At 45.5% G+C, this 27,333-nt stretch overlaps 2 protein-coding genes across 2 annotated transcripts in view; both read right to left on the bottom strand.

Annotated features, from left to right (window-relative positions):
* Positions 1-725: 725 nt before the first annotated feature.
* LOC135508532 (DDB1- and CUL4-associated factor 5-like) lies at positions 726-10,767 on the bottom strand. Its single transcript, XM_064928784.1, has 7 exons — positions 10,316-10,767; positions 9,024-9,113; positions 8,734-8,793; positions 7,332-7,368; positions 6,339-6,478; positions 2,305-2,434; positions 726-1,259 (listed from the first exon to the last, which is right to left on the bottom strand). The coding sequence occupies exons 1-7, from the start codon at positions 10,563-10,565 to the stop codon at positions 1,037-1,039; spliced, it is 930 nt and encodes a 309-aa protein (XP_064784856.1). The 5' UTR covers positions 10,566-10,767; the 3' UTR covers positions 726-1,036.
* Positions 10,768-14,393: 3,626 nt separating this feature from the next.
* pacs2 (phosphofurin acidic cluster sorting protein 2) overlaps positions 14,394-27,333 on the bottom strand; it is a 129,108-nt gene continuing 116,168 nt past the window's right edge. The window contains 7 exon segments of the mRNA XM_064928782.1: positions 14,394-15,814; positions 16,590-16,703; positions 18,168-18,388; positions 18,610-18,745; positions 18,889-18,931; positions 19,647-19,689; positions 23,418-23,450. Of these exon segments, the coding sequence (XP_064784854.1) occupies positions 15,696-15,814; positions 16,590-16,703; positions 18,168-18,388; positions 18,610-18,745; positions 18,889-18,931; positions 19,647-19,689; positions 23,418-23,450 (709 nt within the window). The 3' untranslated portion in view covers positions 14,394-15,695.

The following is a 27,333-nucleotide window of genomic DNA, read 5'->3' as shown; positions in this document are numbered from 1 at the left end:
AGTGGAGGCTGTTGTAGTAGCAATGTTCCAACATCTCGTGGAAAGCCTTCCCAGAAGAGTGGAGGCTGTTATAGCAGCAATGTTCCAACGTCTAGGGGAAAGCCTTCCCAGAAGAGTGGAGGCTGTTATAACAGCAATGTTCCAACATTTGGCGAAAAGCCTTCCCAGAACAGTGGAGGCTGTTGTAGTAGCAATGTTCCAACATCTAGTGGAAAGCCTTCCCAGAAGAGTGGAGGCTGTTATAGCAGCAATGTTCCAACATCTAGTGGAAAGCCTTCCCAGAAGAGTGGAGGCTGTTATAGCAGCAATGTTCCTACATCTAGTGGAAAGCCTTCCCAGAAGAGTGGAGGCTGTTACTGCAGCAATGTTCCAACATCTAGTGGAAAGCCTTCCCAGAAGAGTGGAGGCTGTTATAGCAGCAATGTTCCAACATCTAGTGGAAAGCCTTCCCAGAAGAGTGGAGGCTGTTATAGCAGCAATGTTCCTACATCTAGTGGAAAGCCTTCCCAGAAGAGTGGAGGCTGTTATAGCAGCAATGTTCCAACATCTAGTGGAAAGCCTTCCCAGAAGAGTGGAGGCTGTTATAGCAGCAATGTTCCAACATCTAGTGGAAAGCCTTCCCAGAAGAGTGGAGGCTGTTATAGCAGCAATGTTCAAACAACTAGTGGAAAGCCTTCCCAGAAGAGTGGAGGCTGTTATAGCAGCAATGTTCCAACATCTAGTGGAAAGCCTTCCCAGAAGAGTGGAGGCTGTTATAGCAGCAAAGGGGGGACCAACTCCATATTAATGCCCATGATTTTGGACTGAGATGTTCTACAAGCGGCTGTCCACATACTTTTGGTCAAGTAGTGTATACACACACACAGCTCACCGGTCTAAATATTAGGTACACCATCCCCTTCCTAAAGAGTGTGGCTTGCTATAGAAAATATTAGAATGGGCAAAACGAGTGACCTAAGCAACTTTGTGCGGCTTTGACCGTCGGCGCCAGGCCCGATCCAGTACCTCAGACACCTTCTTACCCGAACGACAGGGTTTACCTCACCTGATCCTTGTCTCCAGCGAAGCAGCAGCTCTTCATGGTACAGGAGTTGAAGTAGCCCTGGTTGTCGAACTGGAAGCTGGGTAGGCGAGAGTGTAGCTCGTAGAGGACCGGGGGTAGCCTGCGACGCAGGGCCAGGAGCTGGGTCCCTGCGCTGTTAAAACGCACCGACATGGCACTCTGCAGGGACATGCTACCACCGTACCGCAGCAGAGAACGCGGAGAGACAGAGAACTGGGAGAGGGACGGGAGGAGAGAGAGAGACAGAGAGAGAGAGAGAGACACAGACAGAGACAGTGACAGAGAAAGAGACACACAGACAGAGAGACAGAGACGGAGAGAGAGAGACAGAGAGAAACAGAGAAACAGAGAGAGAGACAGAGAGAGAGAGATGGAGAGACAAGGAAAGAGAAATGAGAGGTGTATTAGAAAGGAAAGGTCTGGCTCGTTTGGGGTCACGGCTGACTGTTTTTTTTAAAGCACTCAGCTGATGATGTAAAAAGGGATTTATCAATGTGATTGATAAAAACCATTTCAGTGTTGTATGGTCAGCTCCACCTCTCACACACACACACACACCTCTCACACACACACCTCTCACACACACACACCTCTCACACACACACCACTCCCACACCACTCCCACACACACACCACTCCCACACACCTCTCACCTCTCTCACACACACACACACACACACACACCTCCCAACTTCTAAAACGTTACGCACCAAATAGAATTTCAGGAGCACCAGAAAGATATATATTATTTTATATATAGTTAGGGGAACATGGGGCCTATATGAATCATACTTTTGAAGCACATCTCATGAGTAGCTGCCACACGTGATATAAGCACGAAAGTGCTGTGGATATTATTGGACCGGCTCATACAAGAGACTAGGCCGTTCGCTTATATTCAACTGACTCTATAAAACACAACAGACTTAATTAACAGTTCATAACGAGTCCCAGCAGGTTCTTTAGATCGGTAGGGCTGGAAAAAGTTGGTAGTAACACATGAAACGGGTACTAAGGTGTTGTAAAATGTTGGTATCATGATTTTACTGTGGCACGGGTGTATACCGTTGCAACACTAGAAGCAATGACTCAATAATAAAAACAAAAGCGCCCTCTGGTGGACAAACCCGGTCAGACAGACGCTGGATTACAGCCTGAAAGTTCTCAAGAGTTAAAGAGTGAAAAAAAAAAGGTGCCGAAGTTTCTGAGAGTGACAGTTAACGGCGGCCATGTTGTCTCACGTGCGAGGTTTGCGGATGTCCCACAGCCCCACCCCCTCCTTGGAGTTGGCTGTAGCCAGCAGTCGGGGCTCTGCCGGGTTGAACATCACACTGTGGAAGGCTGACGGGTAGTTGGCCAGACAGAAGGGCTCTGAAACACACCGGGAAGGACATGGATTTAACTCTGATGACATGGTTATTGATCAAGGGGAAGCCTATTGCATGTTTCATATACTGTAATACACTGAAAATATACCTTTATATACAATAATACACTGAAACTATAGCTTTATATACAGTAATACTCTGAAACTATAGCTTTATATACAGTAATACTCTGAAACTATAGCTTTATATACAGTAATACTCTGAAACTATAGCTTTATATACAGTAATACTCTGAAAACAAAGCTGTATATACAGTAATACTCTGAAAATGTAGCTTTATATACAGTAATACTCTGAAACTGTAGCTTTATATACAGTAATACTCTGAAACTATAGCTTTATATACAGTAACACTCTGAAAACAAAGCTGTATATACAGTAATACTCTGAAACTATAGCTTTATATACAGTAATACTCTGAAACTATAGCTGTATATACAGTAATACTCTGAAAACAAAGCTGTATATACAGTAATACTCTGAAACTATAGCTTTATATACAGTAATACTCTGAAACTATAGCTTTATATACAGTAATACTCTGAAACTATAGCTTTATATACAGTAACACTCTGAAAACAAAGCTTTATATACAGTAATACTCTGAAACTATAGCTTTATATACAGTAACTCTGAAACTAAAGCTTTATATACAGTAATGAAAACTTTATATACAGTAAACTGTAGCTTTATATACAGTAATACTCTGAAAATGTAGCTTTATATACAGTAATACTCTGAAACTGTAGCTTTATATACAGTAATACTCTGAAAATGTAGCTTTATATACAGTAATACTCTGAAAATGTAGCTTTATATACAGTAATACTCTGAAACTATAGCTTTATATACAGTAATACTCTGAAAATGTAGCTTTATATACAGTAATACTCTGAAAACAAAGCTTTATATACAGTAATACTCTGAAACTATAGCTTTATATACAGTAATACTCTGAAAATGTAGCTTTATATACAGTAATACTCTGAAACTATAGCTGTATATACAGTAATACTCTGAAACTATAGCTGTATATACAGTAATACTCAGAAACTATAGCTTTATATACAGTAATACTCAGAAAATGTAGCTTTATATACAGTAATACTCTGAAACAAAGCTTTATATACAGTAATACTCTGAAAATGTAGCTTTATATACAGTAATACTCTGAAAATGTAGCTTTAAAAACAGTAATACTCTGAAACAAAGCTTTATATACAGTAATACTCTGAAAATGTAGCTTTATATACAGTAATACTCTGAAACTATAGCTTTATATACAGTAATACTCTGAAAACAAAGCTTTATATACAGTAATACTCTGAAAATGTAACTTTATATACAGTAATACTCTGAAAATGTAGCTTTATATACAGTAATACTCTGAAAACAAAGCTTTATATACAGTAATACTCTGAAAACAAAGCTTTATATACAGTAATACTCTGAAAACAAAGCTGTATATACAGTAATACTCTGAAACTATAGCTTTATATACAGTGATACTCTGAAACTATAGCTTTATATACAGTAATACTCTGAAAATGTAGCTTTATATACAGTAATACTCTGAAACTATAGCTTTATATACAGTAATACTCTGAAAATATAGCTTTATATACAGTAATACTCTGAAACAGTCTGCTGTTGTAAATATTCAGGGCTCTAGAACACAGGAGGACATTATGTATGGTCAGATTCCGCTCTTGAAGCACAAACTACAATAAAATGTTTTATCTAATGGTTATTGATGGTAGGAAGCCTATAATGCAATATGTTGTATATACTGTAATACACTGAGATCGGTCTCATGATATAGGTCTACCAGTTAAAGAATTACAATGAATACAGGAAGTACCTGGGAAGTACCCCAGATTAAGACTCCTTTAATTTGACGCTGGTTTCCGGACACAGATTAAGCCTATTCCTGGACTAAAAGCTATATCAAACGGAGTCTCCCTTAAGGGCATACGTTCTAGTCCAGGAGAAGGTTAATCTGGGTCCTAACAGGAAACCAGCCCTGATCTTCTTCAAAAAACGCGACCGACTGTCTGCTTCGAGACGAACAGTATGGAAGTGGGTCAATAGGGCACAGTTTGACAGGAAAGGAACTGAGCAATACACTGTGTGCGCAGAATCACCGAGTCAAATCCCCTTGAACGCATCGTGTCGGTTACATCCTGGTATCATCGTGTTACCCCTCGATGTTTAAAACGCCACTGTTCAGAGATGAACTTGTTCATCTGAAAGTCATTTGTAACCACATGTAAATGGTGTAGTAGGGTAAATTAGGTATGTACTGTATGTATATACAGTACCAATCAAAGGTTTGGACAGGCCTACTCGTTCCAGGGTTTTCCTCTGGGAGACCACCCGCTTGGAGTTTGCCAGGTTTCTGCCAGATGTGACACTTGACAGTCGGGCAAAAGAGTTCAATTTTAGTTTCATCAAACCAGAAAATATTGTTTCATATGGCCTGAGAGTCTTTAGGTGGCTTTTGTCGAACTCCAAGCGGACTGTCATGTGCCTTTTACTGAGGAGTGGCTTCCTTCTGGCCACTCTACCATAAAGGCCTGATTGGTGGAGTGCTGCAGAGATGGTTTTCCTTCTGGAATGTTCTCCCATCTCCACAGAGGACCTCTGGAGCTCTGTCAGAGTGACCATCGGGTTCTTGGTCATCTCCCAGACCACGGTCCTTCTCCCCCAATTGCTCAGTTTGGCCGGGTGGCCAGCTCTAGGAAGAGTCTTGGTGGTTCCAAACTTCTTTCATTTAAGAATGATGGAGTCCACTGTGTTCTTGGACCTTCAATGCTGCAGAAATGTTTTGGTACCCTTCCCCAGATCTGTGCCTCGACACAATCCTGTCGCTGAGCTCTACGGACAAATCTTCGACCTCATGGCTTGGTATTTGCTCTGACATGAACTGTCAACTGTGGGACCTTATATAGACAGGTGTATGTCTTTCCAAATCATGTCCAATCAATTGAATTTACCACAGGTGGACTCCAGTCAAGTTGTAGAAACATCTCAAGGATGATCAATGGAAACAGGATGCACCTGAGCTCAATTTTCAAGTCTCAGAGCAAAGGGCCTGAATAGTTATGTCAATAAGTTGTCATATATATACACATTTGCCAACATTTCTATTAAATCTGTTTTCACTTTGTCATTATGGGGTATTGTGATGTCAATTATGGGGTATTGTGATGTCATTATGGGGTATGGTGGTGTCATTATGGGGTATGGTGGTGTCATTATGGGGTATGGTGATGTCATTATGGGGTATGGTGATGTCATTATGGGGTATTGTGATGTCATTATGGGGTATGGTGATATCATTATGGGGTATGGTGATGTCATTATGGGGTATGGTGGTGTCATTATGGGGTATGGTGGTGTCATTATGGGGCATCGTGATGTATGGCATCGTGATGTCATTATGGGGCATCGTGATGTCATTATGGGGTATCGTGATGTCATTATGGGGTATCGTGATGTCATTATGGGGCATCGTGATGTCATTATGGGGTATCGTGATGTCATTATGGGGTATCGTGATGTCATTATGGGGTATCGTGATGTCATTATGGGGTATCGTGATGTCATTATGGGGTATCGTGATGTCATTATGGGGCATCGTGATGTCATTATGGGGTATGGTGATGTCATTATGGGGTATGGTGATGTCATTATGGGGTATTGTGATGTCATTATGGGGTATTGTGATGTCATTATGGGGTATTGTGTGTAGATTGATGAGGATATTTTTGTTATTTAATCCATTGTAGAATAAGGCTGTCACGTAACAAAATGTGGAAAAAGGGAAGGGGTCTGAATACTTTCCGAATGCGCTGTACATGTATGCAAGCATGCACGTTAAGTACCTCCGTGTGGCCGCTCCCGTGTGTCCCAGATGAGGACCCGTCCGTCGTCAGAGGAGCTGGCGAACACGTTGTCGTTAACGGGGCTGACCGACAGGCCGTACACTGCATCGTCGTGAAGGAACACGTTCAGAGTCTCGCCTCTGGAGGGGAAACAGAATACAGCTGTATTGAAATGTCATTTTGGTTTTTATAAAAAAAAAACAACAAGATGTCTCACCTCTGCAACAAGACATCTTTACATGCTATTTGAAAAAAATAATTACGTTCCAATGTCCATGTGTTCGTACTGACATTCCGCTTAGAATGAAGAAATGTTTTGAAATTCTAAGTGGTAATCTATCGTTGCTATGGGAACAGATGTCTGCATTAACGTCTCGCCGGCAGAGAGAAGTTGTAATGTCATTGTACATTAACCATGCACCATTGGCCACGCCCCCAGCCACGCCCACCACCTAAGCCCCATTACATTAACCATGCACCGTTGGCCACGCCCCTATTGGCCACGCCCCCACCACCCCATTACATTAACCTGCAGCTAAATGACGAGCTGGGTTGGGGTCAATTCCATTTCAATTCACAAAGTAAAACCAAACTCCACATTATTCTAATTGAAAAGCATTGAAGAGAATAGGAGTCTGCAGCAGATACAAGGAGGACCGACACGCCATGTTTGTACCTTCATTTAACCAGGCGAGTCAGTTGAGAACAAATTCTTATTTACAATGACGGCCTAGGAACAGCGGGTTAACTGCCTTGTTCAGGGTCGGAACGACAGATTAGTAACCTTGTCAGCTCGGGGATTCGATCTTGCAACCTTTCGGTTACTAGTCCAACACTCTAAACACTAGACTACCCTGCCCATATAGAAGGAGCTGGAGAAGACTGCCCAGAACAGTCCGCGATGGAGAGGAGTGGTCAAAAATGGCCTATAATCCTAAAGAAGTGACGGGCCGAAGTAAATAAATGAACGAATAATTAAATAAACATACTCACCGTTCTACATCGTGAAGGATGACTTGTTCATCGTTGCCTTTGAGACAAGAGACAAATAAAACATATGAATGAAAAGGGGGTAGCGCGTGCCAAAACGAATCCCGACAGGAACACTACATTTCAAAAAGGAAGTAGGGGAGCTAGGTCAGGAAGGACAACTCATAGACGATAGGCTTGATTTTTGAAGCAATGCTTTTCCAGTAACTACACACACACACACACACAACATACTTTACGTCAACAACTGCATGTTTCTTCATTGCCATATGTGATATTACTCATAACACAACAAATATAATCAACTTTACGGGGTTAAGACAAAACGATTCGGCACAGCTTTTTGGATGGGTCACGTATGGTGTTAGCTGTCAATTCTAATGGGGTGGGGGGGGGTCTCCGAACATAACTTTCTATAAACAGCCGAGGTCAGGTAACTCAAGCCCTCTACAGAACAAGTGAACCACTAACCCAGGATAGCTAGCAGTAGTCACCTAGCCTAAGGCCCAGGTCTGTTTGTGCCAAACACATATGTCATTGCTATGGCAAACAGGTCAATGTGTCGGTCAGTGTTTGCCATGACAACGGCTGTGTTCCAATCGGCCAGAATGCTGCCTTTTCGGAGGGAAGGACATTTTAACAGTGGCGTGTCCCAATCCCAAGGTACCTTAAGAACGTTGTCTTCGCATGCGTGACAAGAAGTTGTCAAGACAACAAACAGATCTGGAACCCGGTTCGTAGCCACAGCCCACAGATCGTCTCTCAAACCGTGATTTCATCACTCAAGTCCAGGGTTTTTCCCTGCATAGAAAAGTCTTGGGTGGGTGGCCTGTGTGTTTTTTTCGGGGCTGCATATGTTAAAAAATGTGTATGGGGGGAAAAAATTGTCGACATGATCGTGTTATGTTTGAGTCACTCAGACAGCATAAGTCATGGGAAAGTGTCGCAGGGAAGAAAATGTGGTTTCGACCTAGATATATGTTTCCTCTGCAGCCAACAGGAGGGCCTCTAAAATGTACAGTCAGCGATGCACCATTGGCCACGCCCCCACCACACCCACCACCTAAGCCCCATTTAGATCCAGGAAAAACCCTGCTGTCTGAATTCCTACACTGTGCTAACTAAAAGCCTGCTGACTGAATTCCTACCCTGTGCTAACTAAAACCCTGCTGTCTTAATTCCTACCCTGTGCTAACTAAACCCTGCTGTCTGAATTCCTACCCTGTGCTAACTAAAACCCTGCTGTCTGAATTCCTACCCTGTGCTGTCTGAATTCCTACCCTGTGCTGTCTGAATTCCTACCCTGTGCTGTCTGAATTCCTACCCTATGCTAACTAAAACCCTGCTGTCTGAATTCCTACCCTGTGCTAACTAATGAAACTGATTGAATGACAGATTAACTGACCCCCAGAAAACACCCTTTTGTTGGTGCTGTCAAATGCCAGACAGAAGATGTTGGAGAGGTGTTCTACCCTGTCAGTTTGAAGGCTACCCTGTGCTAACTAAAACCCTGCTGTCTGAAGTGCTCTAAAACCCTCCATGTTCCATAAGTAAAACCCTGCTGTCTGAATTCCTACCCTGTGCAGGGAACTAATGAAACTGAGGGAGATGGGACAGATTAGGACTGATGGGGAGGGAAAAGGAGACCCTTTTGTTGGAGCTGTCAAATGCCAGACAGAAGATGAAGGAGGAGATGTTCTCCCTTCAGAGGGAGAGGCTTGGGGAGGAGGGAGATGGGAAGTGCTCTCTCCATGTTCCATAGTAACACCCTGCGGTCATCCCCTCCTGTGGCAGGGAAGGAGAGAGGGAAGGAGGGAGATGGGAAGGAGAGAGAGAAGGAGGGAGATGGGAAGGAGGGAGATGGGAAGGAGAGAGGGAAGGAGGGAGATGGGAAGGAGAGAGGGAAGGAGGGAGATGGGAAGGAGGGAGATGGGAAGGAGAAGGGAAGGAGGGAGATGGGGAGGAGCGAGGGAAGGAGGGAGATGGGGAGGAGAGAGGGAAGGAGGGAGATGGGGAGGGAGATGGGAAGGAGAGAGGGAAGGAGGGAGATGGGGGGGAGATGGGGGGAGGGAGATGGGAAGGAGGGAGATGGGAAGGAGAGAGGGAAGGAGGGAGATGGGGATGGGAAGGAAGGAGGGAGATGGGAAGGAGAGAGGGAAGGAGGGAGATGGGGGAGAGAGGGAAGGAGGGAGATGGGAAGGAGGGAGGGAGATGGGAGAGGGGGAAGGAGGGAGATGGGAAGGAGGGAGAGAGGGAAGGAGGGAGATGGGAAGGAGAGAGGGAAAGAGAGGGAAGGAGGGAGATGGGGAGGAGAGAGATGGGGAGGGTAAGGCAGGGGAGAGAGCAAGAAAGAGAGGGAAGGAGAGAGTCAGAGAGAGAGCACAAAAGAGAACAGAGATCGAAAGAGATGGGTGGACAGACAAGACATTGTAAACACAGGCCAAGTTGTTCTCCACTGCTCTGAAGGGCTTACTCAGCTTGCAAGGCCCACCAGCAGTGAAACACACCAGTCATTACTCTTCTAAATCCAAACTCTCCCTATTCTACACCAAAACTGGAGTAGTCAAAAAGACTGGTTAAAAGTTGTATAGTTAGCTAACTATATAATGTTATTAAATCGATAACTAGTTAGCTACCGGTACCTAATGTCAGTCTATATCAAAAGGAAGGGGCAGGAATGCAGAACTGTGTAGCTCGCTAGTTCTGTCAGCTGGATAGCATGCTAACCTAGATAGCCAAAATTATTTTACCTATTTAAACATGACCTGCACATCTCATTATTTTCCTTGCTCGTAATTGACAAATTAAATTTAGGGGGGAAATGGATGACTAGAGAGTCAAAATGTGCATATGATGACTCGACCAGCCAACTAAGCTTGTAAACTGACGTGCAAGTTTAGCTAGTTAGCTATAATCTGTCAACAACACAGTAGCTGCTAGGCTAACAACTATGCTAACTAGAGGATGATCTACAGCTGCTAACTTACCGGACACAAGGTATTCTCCTCCATTGTTGGAAAACTCTATGGCGTTTACACACCCGAAGTGTCCCAGCATGTCTTTCTTGTAAAGGCTCGTGCATCCTGCCAACCGGAGTCTCTGAAATTCTTCCTTCATCAGCGGGTTACCGAAGAGCCTTCTCTGGGACAGAAAGCCCACGGAGGATCGCATACCGCAACCCTTCACTTCCTTCATTTTTCCTGGAGCAGTTAGACTAGCCAGTTTGCGATTCCTCATCCAATTTGGATTTTTATTTGATTTAAAAATGTTGCACAATGCACAGCCACACGATTATATCCAGCTATTATAGAAGTGTATATCTGCAATCGTTCTGTCTCGAAGCTGCATGATGGTGAAGCTTTCCCGAGCCGCAGTGCTGTTGATGTCGTCGTTGATTGCAGGTCCCCCCTCCCGCGCGCGCTCTGTAGCAGTCGCTTCCTGCTCTGCTGCAAGCTTCTCGATCTGCCTGACACAAACATCATCATCACCCCCTCCAGCTGACCCGCAAATCAACCCCCTCCAGCTGACCCGCAAATCAACCCCCCCAGCTGACCTGCAAATCAACCCCAAGCTGACCTGCAAATTAACCCCCCAGCTGACCTGTAAATTACCCCCCCCAGCTGCCCAGCAAATCAATCCCCCCCCCAGCTGCCCCGCAAATTAACCCCCCAGCTGACCGCAAATCAACCCACCCCCAGCTGACCAGCAAATCAACCCCCCAGCTGACCAGCAAATCAACCCCCCCAGCTGACCAGCAAATCAAACCCCCACCAGCTGACCCGCAAATCAACCCCCCAGCTGACCAGCAAATCAACCCCCCCAGCTGACCAGCAAATCAACACCCCCAGCTGACCCGCAAATCAACCCCCTTCCCAGCTGACCCGCAAATCAACCCCCCCCAGCTGACCCGCAAATCAACCCCCCAGCTGACCAGCAAATCAACCCCCCAGCTGACCAGCAAATCAACCCCCCAGCTGACCAGCAAATCAAACCCCCCCAGCTGACCAGCAAATCAAACCCCCCCCAGCTGACCAGCAACTCAACCCCCCTCCCCCAGCTGACCAGCAAATCCCCCCCCCCCCCAGCTGACCAGCAAATCAACCCCCCCCCAGCTGACCCGCAAATCAACCCCTCCAGCTGACGCAAATCAACCCCCCAGCTGACCCCAAATCAACCCCCCAGCTGACCCGCAAATCAACCCCCCCCCCCCAGCTGACCAGCAAATCAATCAATTAGCTTGTTAACTTAGGCAAAGTTGTCCTCCCCATAATACATTTAGGTTAGCTGTCACTTGAAATTTGCACCTAGAAAAAAAAAACCCACAAATAATAACAAAAGTTTAATATCACATTAAGTCAATCAAAAGCAGACATTTTAGAGTCTAGTTTTATTATCCCCAACAGTAGGGTTACAGTGGTAGTCTTTTTAACAATAGGCTACATATTTTAATTAAGGGAACCCTACATTCAATACAATCCACTTTTCCAAGATAAACAGGATATATTTATAGTACAGAACTTAAAACACGTATATCCTTGCAGAGGAAAGAACGACAAGTTGCCAGTTCAACATGAAAATCATTGCAGGCTTCACACAGCAAATGTAATCTGTGTTTTTGGGAAAAGGTCGACTTTCTCTGGCAACCGAAAACAGGCAAATAAATACCCCCATCTAAACGTGAATTGATTCTCAATTGCGATACGGTTCTAGAAACATAAATCCCTCTACTTACTGTACACTGTTTCAACTGATTTTAAGACAGTTGCAGCAACAGTATTTTTCAGTGACAACACATTTCTAGCAGGTTAGATATGGCCGCGTGGGCAAACTAACCCTTTAAAGATGTGTATCAATTTAACCTTTTTTTTTTTTTTTATAATTATTTCTCACCGATATGAAAGATAAGGCCCTTATATTTCCAAAACCGCACCGCAAGCGATGCCTATGAAATGCGTTGAGGTTCTTAACAAATGAGCAGAGACATATATATGTGGAGTTGGGACAACTTTTAGAAGGTTGAATTATTGTTCTAAATATCGAGACATTCCGTGACATATCATTGTTTAAAAATTATCTGTGTCATGTTAGAATCGGGAGATGACGCTACAACATTCTATGGCAGCCATGTTATGTAAAATGCAGAAACCTCAATGTCCCATCTCTGTAGATATATGACTCCGATAATGAGTGAGTTGAAGTTTAAATGTAGGTCTAGTATTCTGACAGAAGGTGTGTGGAGTGTCGGGAGGAGTGTGGTCTTGGTTGTTGTGAGAAACAGGATAGGGTAGAAGGATGGATGGAATGAGAGCGAAGGAGAGGGGAGAGGGGGAGAAGGGGAGGGAGGAAGAGGGAAAGAGAGGGAGGGGAAGAGGGAAAGAGAGGGAGGGGAAGAGGGAAAGAGAGAGGGAGGGGAAGAGGGTAAGAGAGAGGGAGGGGAAGAGGGTAAGAGAGAGAGGGGGAAGAGGGAGAGAGCAAAAGGGAGAGAGAGGGGGAGAGAGAGGGGGAGAGGGAAGAGAGAGGGGGAGAGGGAAAGAGCGAGAGAGGGGAGAGGGAGAGGGAAAGAGAGAGGACAGGATAGAGAGAGAAGGGACAGGATAGAAAGGGGACAGGATAGAGAGAGGGGACAGGATAGAAAGGGGACAGGATAGAGAGAGAGGGGACAGGATAGAGAGAGAGGGGACAGGATAGAAAGGGGACGGGTTAGAGAGAGGGGACAGGATAGAAAGGGGACAGGATAGAGAGAGAAAGGGGACAGGATAGAAAGGGGACAGGATAGAGAGAGAAAGGGGACAGGATACAGAGAGAAAGGGAACAGGATAGAAAGGGGACAGGATAGAAAGGGGACAGGATAGAGAGAGAGGGGACAGGATAGAAAGGGGACAGGATAGAGAGGGGACAGGATAGAGAGAGGGGACAGGATAGAAAGGGGACGGGATAGAGAGAGGGGACAGGATAGAAAGGGGACAGGATAGAGAGAGAAAGGGGACAGGATACAGAGAGAAAGGGAACAGGATAGAGTGCAAGATATGCATCAACCATTTGTCATTGCAGGGTCAGTGCCATCTCAATGATGAGTTGCATTTACATTTAAATGATTGGATGTACAGGACGTATATAGTATATCGTAGCCTGGTACCTGTCTGTTTGTGCCATCATGACACTCCTTGTGATTGCCAAACATATGACATGGAGTACAAGATGTGGAATGTTAGCACAAAACAGGTCTGGATTTCAGGCTAATTCTATTGCACATTTCAGTCGACATCCGATGAGTGCAGAGGGTCTCAGTGGCCGGCTACATCCGATGAGTGCAGAGGGTCTCAGTGGCCGGCTACATCCGATGAGTGCAGAGGGTCTCAGTGGCCGGCTACATCCGATGAGTGCAGAGGGTTTCAGTGGCCGGCTACATCCGATGAGTGCAGAGGGTTTCAGTGGCCGGCATCCGATGAGTGCAGAGGGTTCAGTGGCCGGCTACATCCATGAGTGCAGAGGGTCTCAGTGGCCGGCTACATCCGATGAGTGCAGAGGGTTTCAGTTTACATTGAGTGCAGAGGGTCTCAGTGGCCGGCTACATCCGATGAGTGCAGAGGGTCTCAGTGGCCGGCTACATCCGATGAGTGCAGAGGGTCTCAGTGGCCGCTACATCCGATGAGTGCAGAGGGTCTCAGTGGCCGGCTACATCCGATGAGTGCAGAGGGTCTCAGTGGCCGGCTACATCCGATGAGTGCAGAGGGTCTCAGTGGCCGGCTACATCCGATGAGTGCAGAGGGTCTCAGTGGCCGGCTACATCCGATGAGTGCAGAGGGTTTCAGTGGCCGGTACATCCGATGTGTGCAGAGGGTTTCAGTGGCCGGCTACATCCGATGAGTGCAGAGGGTCTCAGTGGCCGGCTACATCCGATGAGTGCAGAGAGTCTCAGTGGCCGGCTACATCCGATGAGTGCAGAGGGTCTCAGTGGCCGGCTACATCCGATGAGTGCAGAGGGTCTCAGTGGCCGGCTACATCCGATGAGTGCAGAGGGTTTCAGTGGCCGGCTACATCCGATGAGTGCAGAGGGTTTCAGTGGCCGGCTACATCCGATGAGTGCAGAGGGTCTCAGTGGCCGGCTACATCCGATGAGTGCAGAGGGTCTCAGTGGCCGGCTACATCCGATGAGTGCAGAGGGTTTCAGTGGCCGGCTACATCCGATGAGTGCAGAGGGTTTCAGTGGCCGGCTACATCCGATGAGTGCAGAGAGTCTCAGTGGCCGGCTATAACAGGAGCCACTGTCATTAGGGGAGTATTCATTAGTGCACACTGTAGCAAAAAAGTTTCACAATGGAGAATGTTTTGTTATGAAAACAAAAGTTCCTGTTGGACAAATTCAGGTAGGTCCCTCTCCGTTCCGTTTGTTTCTATTTAGTTCCTAGTGAATACACCCCAGGACTAGGGCTGTCTAGGCTTAAAGTCATGTCATTTGAGGATCCAGATCCTTCTTCCAGCCTTACAAGATAAGTAATCTCTTCTGTGTTGTCATCCTCTACCACCCTCCATCCTCCATCCTCCCTTCTCCACCAGCCATTTCAGGGCCTTTGGTTACGAAGTGATCTTAACAAAGAGTTATCTAGCTAATTTGTGCCGGGCAAAGTGTTTGAAACAATCCATCTTCGCCACATAAAAAAAAAAGAGAGGGAGGGGGCCGAAAAGTTCAGCACTCGCTTTTTAGGAGTTAATGAGTTAATTTATCAAATTATTATTTCATTAGGTTTCTGCTCGTTTTTTTTCTCCAAAACATCAGCAGGTTTTTTTTTTTTTAAAGCTTGGTGAGAAAACAAAATGTCTCCTTGACAGCCTTGCCTCGGGAAGGTTTATAATATAATAATAATATAATAATAATATAATATAATACATACAGAAGAAAAAAACCCACACAGAAACGTATTAACATAAAACACAAGGGAAAACTGGAGCTTAAATTAAGACATTGGGTCCCAGATCTGTTTGTGCTGTCTTGCCAACTCCTAAGGTCATTGTCAAGCAAATCGTTGACAAGACAACACAAACAGACCTGGGACCAGGCTATGATGTGCGGGTGGGGGGGGGGCAGTGCAGACTGGGGGGGCGGGGCAGTGCAAAGCCCGGAGCTGGGAGGTTAAAGGCTATTGGCACATGAGAGCGGGGGCGTCGTCCTCAGTTCCAGATGAGTGTCTATTGTAACGGTCGCTACTGTGGCAACGGTCGCTACTGTGGCAACGGTCGCTACTGTGGCAACGGTCGCTACTGTGGCAACGGTCGCTACTGTGGCAACGGATCGCTACTGTGGCAACGGTCGCTACTGTGGCAACGGTCGCTATGGATACTAGTTCTAGTTGCTGCCTGCGGGGCCTGCTAGTAAGGCCCTTTAGTGTGTCCAAAGATCCCGATGGGGAAATGTTTGACGTGTGACGACCACTGTGCCGCCAACTGGAAAAACTTGACATCATTCCACTCCACGCCGTCAATCAGCACTGGAAGAAAAGAGAGAATAAAAAATCAAAAACTTTACTTGTTGAATTAGTAGTTCTTCATAATTCATGTAATACCAGGCTCACTAATACAAGGGGCAAAATGTGGCCCGTGGGCCGCCAGTTGCAGACCCTTACTCTATGATGGGTGAAAAGAGGACACAACATGGAGGTAGGAGGGCAGCAAAATTACAGTAACTTTCCCCAAATTTCCCAGATTTCCTGCTTATTCCCTCCTGGCATCCAACCAGGATTTCTGGAAAACCTGGGAAAGTGACCAGAATTTTACAACCTTAGGAGGTAGGGAGGAGTCTTAGGGAGGGAGTCTTAGGGAGGGAGTCTTAGGGAGGGAGTCTTAGGAGGTAGGAAGGAGTCTTAGGGAGGAGTCTTAGGGAGGGAGTCTTAGGGAGGGAGTCTTAGGGAGGGAGTCTTAGGGAGGGAGTCTTAGGGAGGGAGTCTTAGGGAGGAGTCTTAGGGAGGAGTCTTAGGGAGGAGTCTTAGGGAGGGAGTCTTAGGGAGGGAGTCTTAGGGAGGGAGTCTTAGGGAGGAGTCTTAGGGAGGAGTCTTAGGGAGGAGTCTTAGGGAGGAGTCTTAGGGAGGAGTCTTAGGGAGGGTTCTTAGGAGGTAGGAAGGAGTCTTAGGGAGGAGTCTTAGGGAGGAGTCTTAGGAAGGAGTCTTAGGAAGGAGTCTTAGGAGGTAGGAAGGAGTCTTAGGGAGGAGTCTTAGGGAGGAGTCTTAGGGAGGAGTCTTAGGGAGGAGTCTTAGGGAGGAGTCTTACCCCTCAGCATGGTCTGCTGGTGCTTGGCAGTGCAGATCAGTCGACTGATGCCATCGATCACCTGGCTCTTAGACTCCACATCTTTGTCTTTGGTCTTCTTTGGCAGGAACATGACTGGAAATAGTCAGACGTAAAAGTTAATAACGGCAGATTCCGAACTTGAAATGCGAACGCTAATCATGACGATCAACTATCGTCTTTATTTTGTTTTGAGCGAAAAGTTGTTGTTGCCGTGTTTATTGTTGTTGTTGCAGTGTTGTTGTTGCATTGTTTGTTATTGTTGTTGCAGTATTTATTGTTGTTGTTGCAGTGTTTATTGTTGTTGTTGCAGTGTTTGTTGTTGTTGTTGCAGTGTTTATTGTTGTTGTTGCAATGTTTATTGTTGTTGTTGCAGTGTTCATTGTTGTTGCAGTGTTCATTGTTGTTGTTGTTGCAGTGTTCATTGTTGTTGTTGCAGTGTTTATTGTTGTTGTTGCAGTGTTTATTGTTGTTGTTGCAGTGTTTATTGTTGTTGTTGCAGTATTTATTGTTGTTGTTGTTGCAGTGTTTATTGTTGTTGTTGCAGTGTTTATTGTTGTTGTTGCAGATGGTTGTAGTTGTAGTGTTTATTGTTGTAGTTGCAGTGTGTATTGTTGTAGTTGCAGTGTTTATTGTTGTTGTTGCCGTGTTTATTGTTGTTGTTGCCGTGTTTATTGTTGTTGTTGCGGTGTTTATTGTTGTTGTTGCAGTGTTTATTGTTGTAGTTGCAGTGTTTATTGTTGTTGTTGCAATGTTTATTGTTGTTGTTGCAGTGTTCATTGTTGTTGTTGTTGCAGTGTTCATTGTTGTTGTTGTTACAGTGTTCATTGTTGTTGTTGCAGTGTTTATTGTTGTTGTTGCAGTGTTTATTGTTGTTGTTGCAGTGTTTATTGTTGTTGTTGCAGTGTTTATTGTTGTAGTTGCAGTGTTTGTTGTTGTAGTTGCAGTGTTTATTGTTGTTGTTGCGGTGTTTATTGTTGTTGTTGCAGTGGTTTGTTTGACAAAACCAAAGAATCCCTATGGAAGCCCGTTTCTTGTCCACACACTGCTTTAAAAAAAGGTAGGAAATATATTGAAAGGAAACCAAAAGTAGACATTTTAACTAACTCTTTAAAAGGTAGTGTTACCTACAATACGTTCCAGTGGCGGTTGGTGACGTTGAAAATGAGGGAGGCCAATTCGTTTTTTTAAATATATTTTTTTTATAAGCATGGCCTTCTATTACATTATCATTCATATTCCATTCACCCAGCTCAATGTAACATCCATAGGTTTAGGCTACGACATGATAGTTGAATTTCCCCTATACCCATCATGAGCTTTCTCTTTTTGAGTCAACTACTCACCAGACTGTTGAGGCTACTCTAGACCTTCATTGCAAAACAGTGTGTTTTAATCAATTATTTGATGACGTGAATATATTTAGTATTGTTCTATATCTATAAAAGGATAACTTTTTTAGTATTTGTCTTATTTTTTTTTTAAATTCACTGAGGAGGAACGGTCTTCCACTTCCTCCTCCGAGGAGCCTCCACTGGTACGGTCAGTATAAGCCCTCACCCTTCTTGTTCTTCTCCTTCATGACGACGGTCATGGACATGGCGGGCTGTGGCTGGGCCCCGGCCTGGGGGAGCCTGCTGACCTGCAGCGAGCGGAACGTACACTTCAGAGTGTTCTTGGAGGAGGACGAGTCCCTTTTCTCCACGTCTCTCTTCCTGTCAGCCGGGGAGGGAGCCACCCAGTAGTCCACCTGTAGTCCCATCAGCTCCCCCTGGGGAGAACTACAACACCCAGCAGACATCACACCACAGATGGAGGAAGAGAATAAGGAGCAAATTGATCGGCAGAAACAGACAATAAGATCAAGTTAAATGTACAATATATGAAACCATCATTTGACAATTTAGTAATTTTCACAGTCTATTTTATTGTTTTATTAAATTCATCTTATTTTTTATATTTTTTATTTATTTTCTATTCAATTCTGTGGATGAACACATACCTGTAGGTACTGAAGCTTGTGTTGACGGAGGGGGAGGAGGGAGGGGTGGGCGAGGCTTCCTTCAGGGCAGGGGACACCTGAGGAGGGGTGGAGGAGTGGAAAACCATCCCCATGGGAGAAGCATCGTCAGAGTCACCTGATAATATAAAGTGGGATAATATTACAACACTCTGTATATCGCAGATTACAACTACAGAATCACATAGAAACTCATTGTCACTGATCACACGGTAGAACATGCAATAACGTAGGTACATTTGTCCACAACTAATGTCTCACCTGATGTTGCAGTTGACGGCTCCACGATGCCAACTTTCACCATCTGGGGAAAGAGGTTTCAAGGTATTTTAGGTCAAATTCCAGGATAAAGAAAATGTATCTGTCTGCATTAAGAGAAAGATACCTACTCCGATAAACAGATCCATCTTCACTAAGAGAAAGATACCTACTCCGATAAACAGATCCATCTTCACTAAGAGAAAGATACCTACTCCGATAAACAGATCCATCTTCACTAAGAGAAAGATACCTACTCTGGTAAACAGATCCATCTTCACTAAGAGAAAGATACCTACTCCGATAAACAGATCCGTCTACATTAAGAGAAAGATACCTACTCCGATAAACAGATCCATCCTCACTAAGAGAAAGATACTTACTCTGGTAAACAGATCCGTCTACGTTAAGAGAAAGATACCTACTCCGATAAACAGATCCGTCTACATTAAGAGAAAGATACCTACTCCGATAAACAGATCCATCCTCACTAAGAGAAAGATACCTACTCCGATAAACAGATCCATCTTCACTAAGAGAAAGATACCTACTCCGATAAACAGATCCATCTTCACTAAGAGAAAGATACCTACTCTGGTAAACAGATCCATCTTCACTAAGAGAAAGATACCTACTCTGATAAACAGATCCATCTTCACTAAGAGAAAGATACCTACTCCGGTAAACAGATCCGTCTACGTTAAGAGAAAGATACCTACTCCGGTAAACAGATCCGTCTACATTAAGAGAAAGATACTTACGCCGATAAACGGAATGAACTTCTGACACGAGTCCTCATCGGGGCTGTAGAGAGACCAGGGCAGAAGCCAAACATAGGGAAACAGGAAGTAGAGTGAGCATGTGCAGAATAGAATAGATTCAGGATGGAAGGGTTTGTCCAGTATAGAGACTAGAGGCTTCAAGAACTCTATGATGGTTAGAACTGTCATGTGCTCCGCTCGAATAGAATAGTTGGTTTCTAACCAGGCAGTCAGTTGCCCCCAGGGTTGGTAAAGCATCTTTTCATTATTATTTTATATATAAATCATCTTGTTTATTAATGTTGCTTGTTTCTACAGATCCCAGGAGAAAGATAGGTCAGCTTGAACACAAGACAGCCCGAGTGTTTCCAAACCAATGACAATCTTTGTGCGGTTTGAAGAAAATAGTTTCAGAACATGTTTGGGGTCAACTGCATTTCAATTCAGTCAAGTCAGGAAGTTAGCAGAGATTATAAATTTCAATTTTACTCATGGCTTGACTGAATTTAAATGGAATTGACCCCAACCTTGTTTGAGAGTCTGGGGGGGGGTCATCATTTGAAAGAAGAGAGGGGACAACGTGTGTAAAGAACTGCCGGGTGAGTAGACGACCTAAAAACAACCCCGGGTTAAACACGTGATTCTCTTAGTTCCTTAAGAAATATATTATATACACAGTATCGAGGGTCAACTTGCTAATGTCATTTCAGAATTTATAAAAATATAAAGCTTGGTGGTTAATGCCAACAAAATATAACCTTTATCATATTTTCATGGTCCTTTGAGACAGATTTAAGAAGTTATATTTTTTAACTCTCCTATTTAACCTATAGTATGGTCTATACTAATACAACGGAACTGTATATACCTGTAGAGGTTCCTTGGGAATCCCAGGGAGGAGAGATTCTATTGGTTAATACCACTCTGACCAACCTTACTACAGTAATGCCATGCTATTGGACAGAGAAAGTCACATGATAATTTGTCATTGCTAACTCTTACTACAGCTATTAGATCAACAGTCTCCTGAAGCAGGAACCATTTTAAAACAACCAATAAAAAAATACCAATCATTTTGTTTGATTTATACTTATACACAAACAGGTTTTTGGTTTTGTAGTCTTTGAACGGCATGGCTTTAATTGGATTAAATCATTATCATTGTTGGGTGTGTAACTGATGTACATGTGTAGACGGTTGTTGTTGCTTCAAGTGTCTCCAAGACTCGAGTTTCATCAAATCCTTTTTATGGTCCAAAACAAATACTGGAGAAACAAACAGTCTGACCTATTGATGATCATATTGTCTTTGTAATAGAAAAAGTATAAACTAGCTACCTACCAGTTTGTCAGGTTCTGCTTTGGAACCCACTACTTAAAATTTGATCCAATCATATGCCCCGGTTGCCCTCTAGTACCCAACAACCCAACACCTGATTGGTGGCAGAGAAGCAGGGAGCAAGACATGCATGCTGCATAGCCAATCACTGGCCTGCACCAAGCCATCCCATCATTCCTGCTGAAGCCAATCAGACACCACCACACCAAAAGGACACAGGAAGGTTTCAGGAAAAGGAAAGTCACAGTCCAGCAGGTCACAGCACCAGCTAGTAGAGTCGGGGTCAATTCCCATCCAATTCCCAGTCAATTCCCATTCAATTTCCAGTCAAATCCCAGTCAATTCCCATTCAATTCCCAGTCAAATCCCATTCAATTCCCAGTCAAATCTCAGTCAATTCCCATTCAATTCCCAGTCAAGTCCCATTCAATTCCCAGTCAAATCCCATTCAATTCCCAGTCAAATCCCATTCAATTCCCAGTCAAATCCCATTCAAGTCCCATTCAATTCCCAGTCAATTCTCAGTCAATTCATGAAGTACACTAAAATGACAATTTCTTCAATGCTTTTCAACGAGGAAAGTTTTGAATTGGAATTGTGTTAACTTTCTGAATTGACTGGAATAGAAATGGAATTGACCCCAACCCTGCCAGCAAGGCTAGGGAAATCAACCACCCACTCCTTCCCACCCCCTCATAGGGCTCTGGTTAAATGTACCACACTATATAGGACATGGGGTACCATTTGGGACGCACAACAGACGTATGGCCAATGTACATGCATTAAATGTTCCATCAGACCATATTAGAACAAAGGACAATCAATCTAGCAGGAAGCTTGATTACATCACACACAGGGAGATAATGGAATGGTAGGAAACAGAAAGAAGGGAGGAAGAGAGGGAGTAGAGAAGAAAGAAAAGGAAGAGGGGAGGAAGAGGAAGAGGAGGAAGAGAAGGAAGAAGAGAGGACGAGGAGGAGGGGAGGAGAAGGAAGAAGAGGGGAGGAGGAAGAGGGAGTAGAGGAGAAAGAAAAGGAAGAGGGGAGGAAGAGAAGGAAGAGAGAATGAGGAGGAGGGGAGGAGGAGGAAGAAGAGGGGAGGAGGAAGAGGGGAGGAGGAAGAGGGAGTAGAGGAGAAAGAAAAGGAAGAGGGGAGGAAGAGGAGGGGATGAGGAGGAAGAGAAGGAAGAAGAGAGGACGAGGAGGAGGGGAGGAGGAGGAAGAGGAGGAAGAGGGAGTAGAGGAGAAAGAAAAGGAAGAGGTGAGGAGGAGGAGGGGAGGAGGAGGAAGAGAAGGAAGAAGAGAGGACGAGGAGGAGGGGGGGAGGAGGAGGGGAGGAGGAGGGGAGGAGGAGGAAGAGAAGGAAGAAGAGAGGACGAAGAGGAGGGGAGGAGGAAGAGGGGAGGAGGAGGGGAGGAAGAGAAGGAAGAGGGGAAGAGGGGAGGAGGAAGAGGAGGGGAGGAGGGGAGGAAGAGAAGGAAGAGGGTAGGAGGAGAGGAAGGGGAGGAGGAGGGGAGGAAGAAGGGGAGGAGGAAGGGGGAGGAAGGGGGGGAGGAAGAGGAGGAGAAAGGGAAAAGGAGAAAGAGGGGAGGAAGAGAAGGAAGAGAAGAAAGAGAAGGAAGAGGAGGAAGAGGAGAAAGAGAAGGAAGAGGAGGAAGAGGAGGAAGAGGAGACAGAGAACAGCAGCTGTAACTGACAACCCGACACTTTATCAGTACACTTCTCATAGATTCCCTTTTTTCATTTTATAGTTAATTTGTCAGGGACCATGCACAACAAATATTTTACCATATCTAGCTACATAGCTTGTTAGTCATGTGTGGCTTAACTTGATAGACAATGAAGCATGCCACGTCAGGATCGTTGTCGGGTCGAATCCCAAGGGGCCACCCATATGAAAATGCACACAGTACCGTATGTCGCTTTGTATAACAACGTTGGCTAAATGTCATATATTATTATGATAATTTCGAGAGTAATGCTTGTAAGGATTGTGTGTTTGTTAGCAGCTGGCTGTTAAAGTGTCAGGTTACAGATATATACAGACTGCTGAGGAGAGGAGGGGAGAGGAGAGTGGATGGAGAGAGAGACAGAGAGACAGAGAGAGAGAGAGAGAGACAGAGAGACAGAGAGAGAGAGAGAGAGAGAGAGAGAGAGAGAGACAGAGACAGAGAGACCGAGAGACAGAGAGACAGAGAGAGAGACACAGAGAGACAGAGAGAGAGAGACAGAGACAGAGAGACCGAGAGACAGAGAGACAGAGAGAGAGAGACAGAGAGACAGAGAGAGGGCGACTGAGCCACAAACAGACACAGAGAGAGAGACAGACAGACAGAGAGACAGAGAGACAGAGAGAGGGGGACTGAGAGACAGACAGACAGACAGAGAGGGAGGGCAGGTGGATTAAATCACCAGGAGAAGCAGACCACAATACCTTACTGCAAAATCAAAATGAAAGCTCTTTTTCCTTCAAAGATAGAAAAAGAACAAAGAAAACATAAAAAAAGAACATGTTATTGACAAACACACAGTGATGGACAGAGACAATGGCATTGGTTAACAGGATTCTGCTCTCATCACACCAACAGTCTCTCTGAAAGTAACAGGCTCCCAGGTGCGGCTGGCTGCATTCTAGAAACTTTACAAAATTACCAAGTTTTTGAGAAATTCTGATTGGAATCCTCCAACCAGGAATTCTGGAGAACTTGGGAACTTTGGTACTGACCTGTGTCAGCACCATGACCACCCCACAACCATACTCCAACATGACCTGTGTCAGCACCATGACCACCCCACAACCCTACTCCAACGTGACTGTGTCAGCACCATGACCACCCCACAACCATACTCCAACGTGACCTATGTCAGTACCATAACCACACCACAACCATACTCCAACGTGACCTGTGTCAGCACCATGACCACCCCACAACCATACTCCAACGTGACTGTGTCAGTACCATGACCTCCCCACAACCATACTCCAACGTGACCTGTGTCAGCACCATGACCACCCCACAACCCTACTCCAACGTGACCTGTGTCAGCACCATGACCACCCCACAACCCTACTCCAACGTGACTGTGTCAGTACCATGACCACCCCACAACCATACTCCAACGTGACCTATGTCAGTACCATAACCACACTACAACCCTGATCCAACGCGACCTGTGTCAGCACCATGACCACCCCACAACCATACTCCAACGTGACTGTGTCAGTACCATAACCACCCCACAACCATACTCCAACGTGACCTGTGTCAGTACCATAACCACCCTACAACCCTAATCCAACATGACCTGTGTCAGCACCATGACCACCCCACAACCATACTCCAACATGACCTGTGTCAGCACCATGACCACCCCACAACCATACTCCAACATGACCTGTGTCAGTACCATAACCACCCCACAACCATACTCCAACGTGACTGTGTCAGTACCATAACCACCCCACAACCATACTCCAACGTGACCTGTGTCAGCACCATGACCACCCCACAACCCTACTCCAACGTGACCTGTGTCAGTACCATAACCACCCCACAACCCTGATCCAACGTGACCTGTGTCAGCACCATGACCACCCCACAACCATACTCCAACGTGACCTGTGTCAGCACCATGACCACCCCACAACCATACTCCAACGTGACCTGTGTCAGTACCATAACCACACTACAACCCTACTCCAACGTGACCTGTGTCAGTACCATAACCACACTACAACCCTACTCCAACGTGACCTACTCTATGTCAGTACCATAACCACCCCACAACCCTACTCCAACGTGACCTATGTCAGCACCATGACCACCCCACAACCATACTCCAACGTGACCTATGTCAGTACCATAACCACACTACAACCCTGATCCAACGTGACCTGTGTCAGTACCATAACCACACTACAACCCTACTCCAACGTGACCTGTGTCAGTACCATAACCACCCCACAACCCTACTCCAACGTGACCTGTGTCAGCACCATGACCACACTACAACCCTACTCCAACGTGACCTGTGTCAGTACCATAACCACACTACAACCCTGATCCAACGTGACCTGTGTCAGTACCATAACCACACTACAACCCTACTCCAACGTGACCTGTGTCAGTACCATAACCACCCCACAACCCTACTCCAACATGACCTGTGTCAGCACCATGACCACCCCACAACCCTACTCCAACGTGACCTGTGTCAGTACCATAACCACCCCACAACCCTACTCCAATGTGACCTGTGTCAGCACCATGACCACCCCACAACCATATGTCTGTGTCAGCCATAACCACCCCACAACCCTACTCCAACGTGACCTGTGTCAGCACCATAACCACCCCACAACCCTACTCCAACGTGACCTGTGTAACCACAGTACTAATAACCATGTCAGCACCATGACCAACAACCCTACTCCAACGTGACCTGTGTCAGTACCATAACCACACTACAACCCTACTCCAACGTGACCTGTGTCAGCACCATAACCACCCCACAACCCTACTCCAACATGACCTGTGTCAGCACCATAACCACACTACAACCCTACTCCAACGTGACCTGTGTCAGTACCATAACCACCCCACAACCCTACTCCAACGTGACCTGTGTCAGTACCCTAACTGATGTATAATAATCATATCATAATAATCACGTCCCCAGGAATCCCATTGGCTGTTCATTAAGCAGCTGTTAATAACATAATCATCACGTCCCTAGGAATCCTATTGGCTGTTCATTAAGCAGTTGTTAATAACATAATCATCACGTCCCCAGGAATCCTATTGGCTGTTCATTAAGCAGCTGTTAATAACATAAAAGGACTATAGGTTCCTCATGCTAATTACCGTACGCATCTCATTATAATCTGGCAGCGATGATTTAATTTGAAACTTGTATTCAACCATGTGTTTATGGCCTCCCGGGTGGCGCAGTGGTTCAGGGCGCTGTACTGCAGCGCCAGCTGTGCCACCACCAGAGACTCTGGGTTTGCACCCAGGCTCTGTCGTAACCGGCCGCGACCGGGAGGTACGTGGGGCGACGCACAATTGGCCTTGCGTCGCCCGGGTTAGGGAGGGGTTGGCCGGTAGGGATATCCTTGTCTCATCGCGCACCAGCGACTCCTGTGGCGGGCCGGGCGCAGTGCGCGCTAACAAGGTAGCCTGGTGCACGGTGTTTCCTCTGACACATTGGTGCGACTGGCTTCCGCGTTGGGATGCGCGCTGTGTTAAGAAGCAGTGCGGCTTGGTTGGGTTGTGTTTCGGAGGACGCATCAACCTTCGTCTCTCCCGAGCCTGTACGGGAGTTGTAGCGATGAGGCTGGCCAAGATGAGGTTGGCCGTTGGTGTGAGGCTGACCGTTGGTGTGAGGCTGGCCGTTGGTGTGAGGATCTTACTGTAGAATGCAGTGTTTCGTTTCCAGCAGATTAAACGGGACCCATGTCATCCAAAAAAGCCCGGGTTTTGGGTTTGCCCAAAACGCAAGACTCCAGAGGATTCAAAGGTGGAACATGACATGAAGGAACCATGAATTCTGTTCTGTATCAGATAATTCTACAGGAGAACGTCAGGCCATGCAGTCGGGCTGAAGAACAGCTGGGTCGTGAAGCAAGACAAGGATGCAATTCTACATCAGACTGGCTGAAAAGGATCACACATCACACTCTGGATTTGGCCTGGTGCAAATACCAGACCTGATGGTGATGTTTTACCAGACCTGAAACGAGTAGTTCATTCTTGAAAACCCACAAACGTTGCTGAGTTTTAAAGCAGCTCTGTATGGAAGAGTGGGCCACAATTCCTCCACAGCGACGTGAGAGACTGATCAACAACTACAGGAAGTGTTCGGTTGGTCAACAACTACAGGAAGTGTTCGGTTGGTCAAAAACTACAGGAAGTGTTCGGTTGGTCAACAACTACAGGAAGTGTTCGGTTGATCAATAACTACAGGAAGTGTTTAGTGTTCGGTTGATCAACAACTACAGGAAGTGTTTGGTTGGTCAACAACTACAGGAAGTGTTTGGTTGATCAACAACTTCAGGAAGTGTTTGGTTGATCAACAACTACAGGAAGTGGGAGTCGTTGCAGCTGAAGTGGGCACAACCAGTTATTGAGTGTAAGGGGACAATTACTCTTCCACACAGGGAAATCGGGCATTGCATAACTTTGTTTATTAAATCAATTAAATAAGAATACTACTTCCTGTAGTTGTTATTTGTTCACTCTGATTTTCTTTTATCTCATGTTAGGTTTTGGTTGAAGATCTGATAACGCCTCCCGAGTGGCGCAGAGGTCTAAAGAGTCACTACAGATTCGGGTTCAATCCCGGGCTAT

The sequence above is a fragment of the Oncorhynchus masou genome, chromosome 21 (genome assembly GCF_036934945.1).
Source record: "Oncorhynchus masou masou isolate Uvic2021 chromosome 21, UVic_Omas_1.1, whole genome shotgun sequence".
Classification (NCBI taxonomy): domain Eukaryota; kingdom Metazoa; phylum Chordata; class Actinopteri; order Salmoniformes; family Salmonidae; genus Oncorhynchus; species Oncorhynchus masou.
This window is presented reverse-complemented; position numbering and strand designations above follow the sequence as displayed.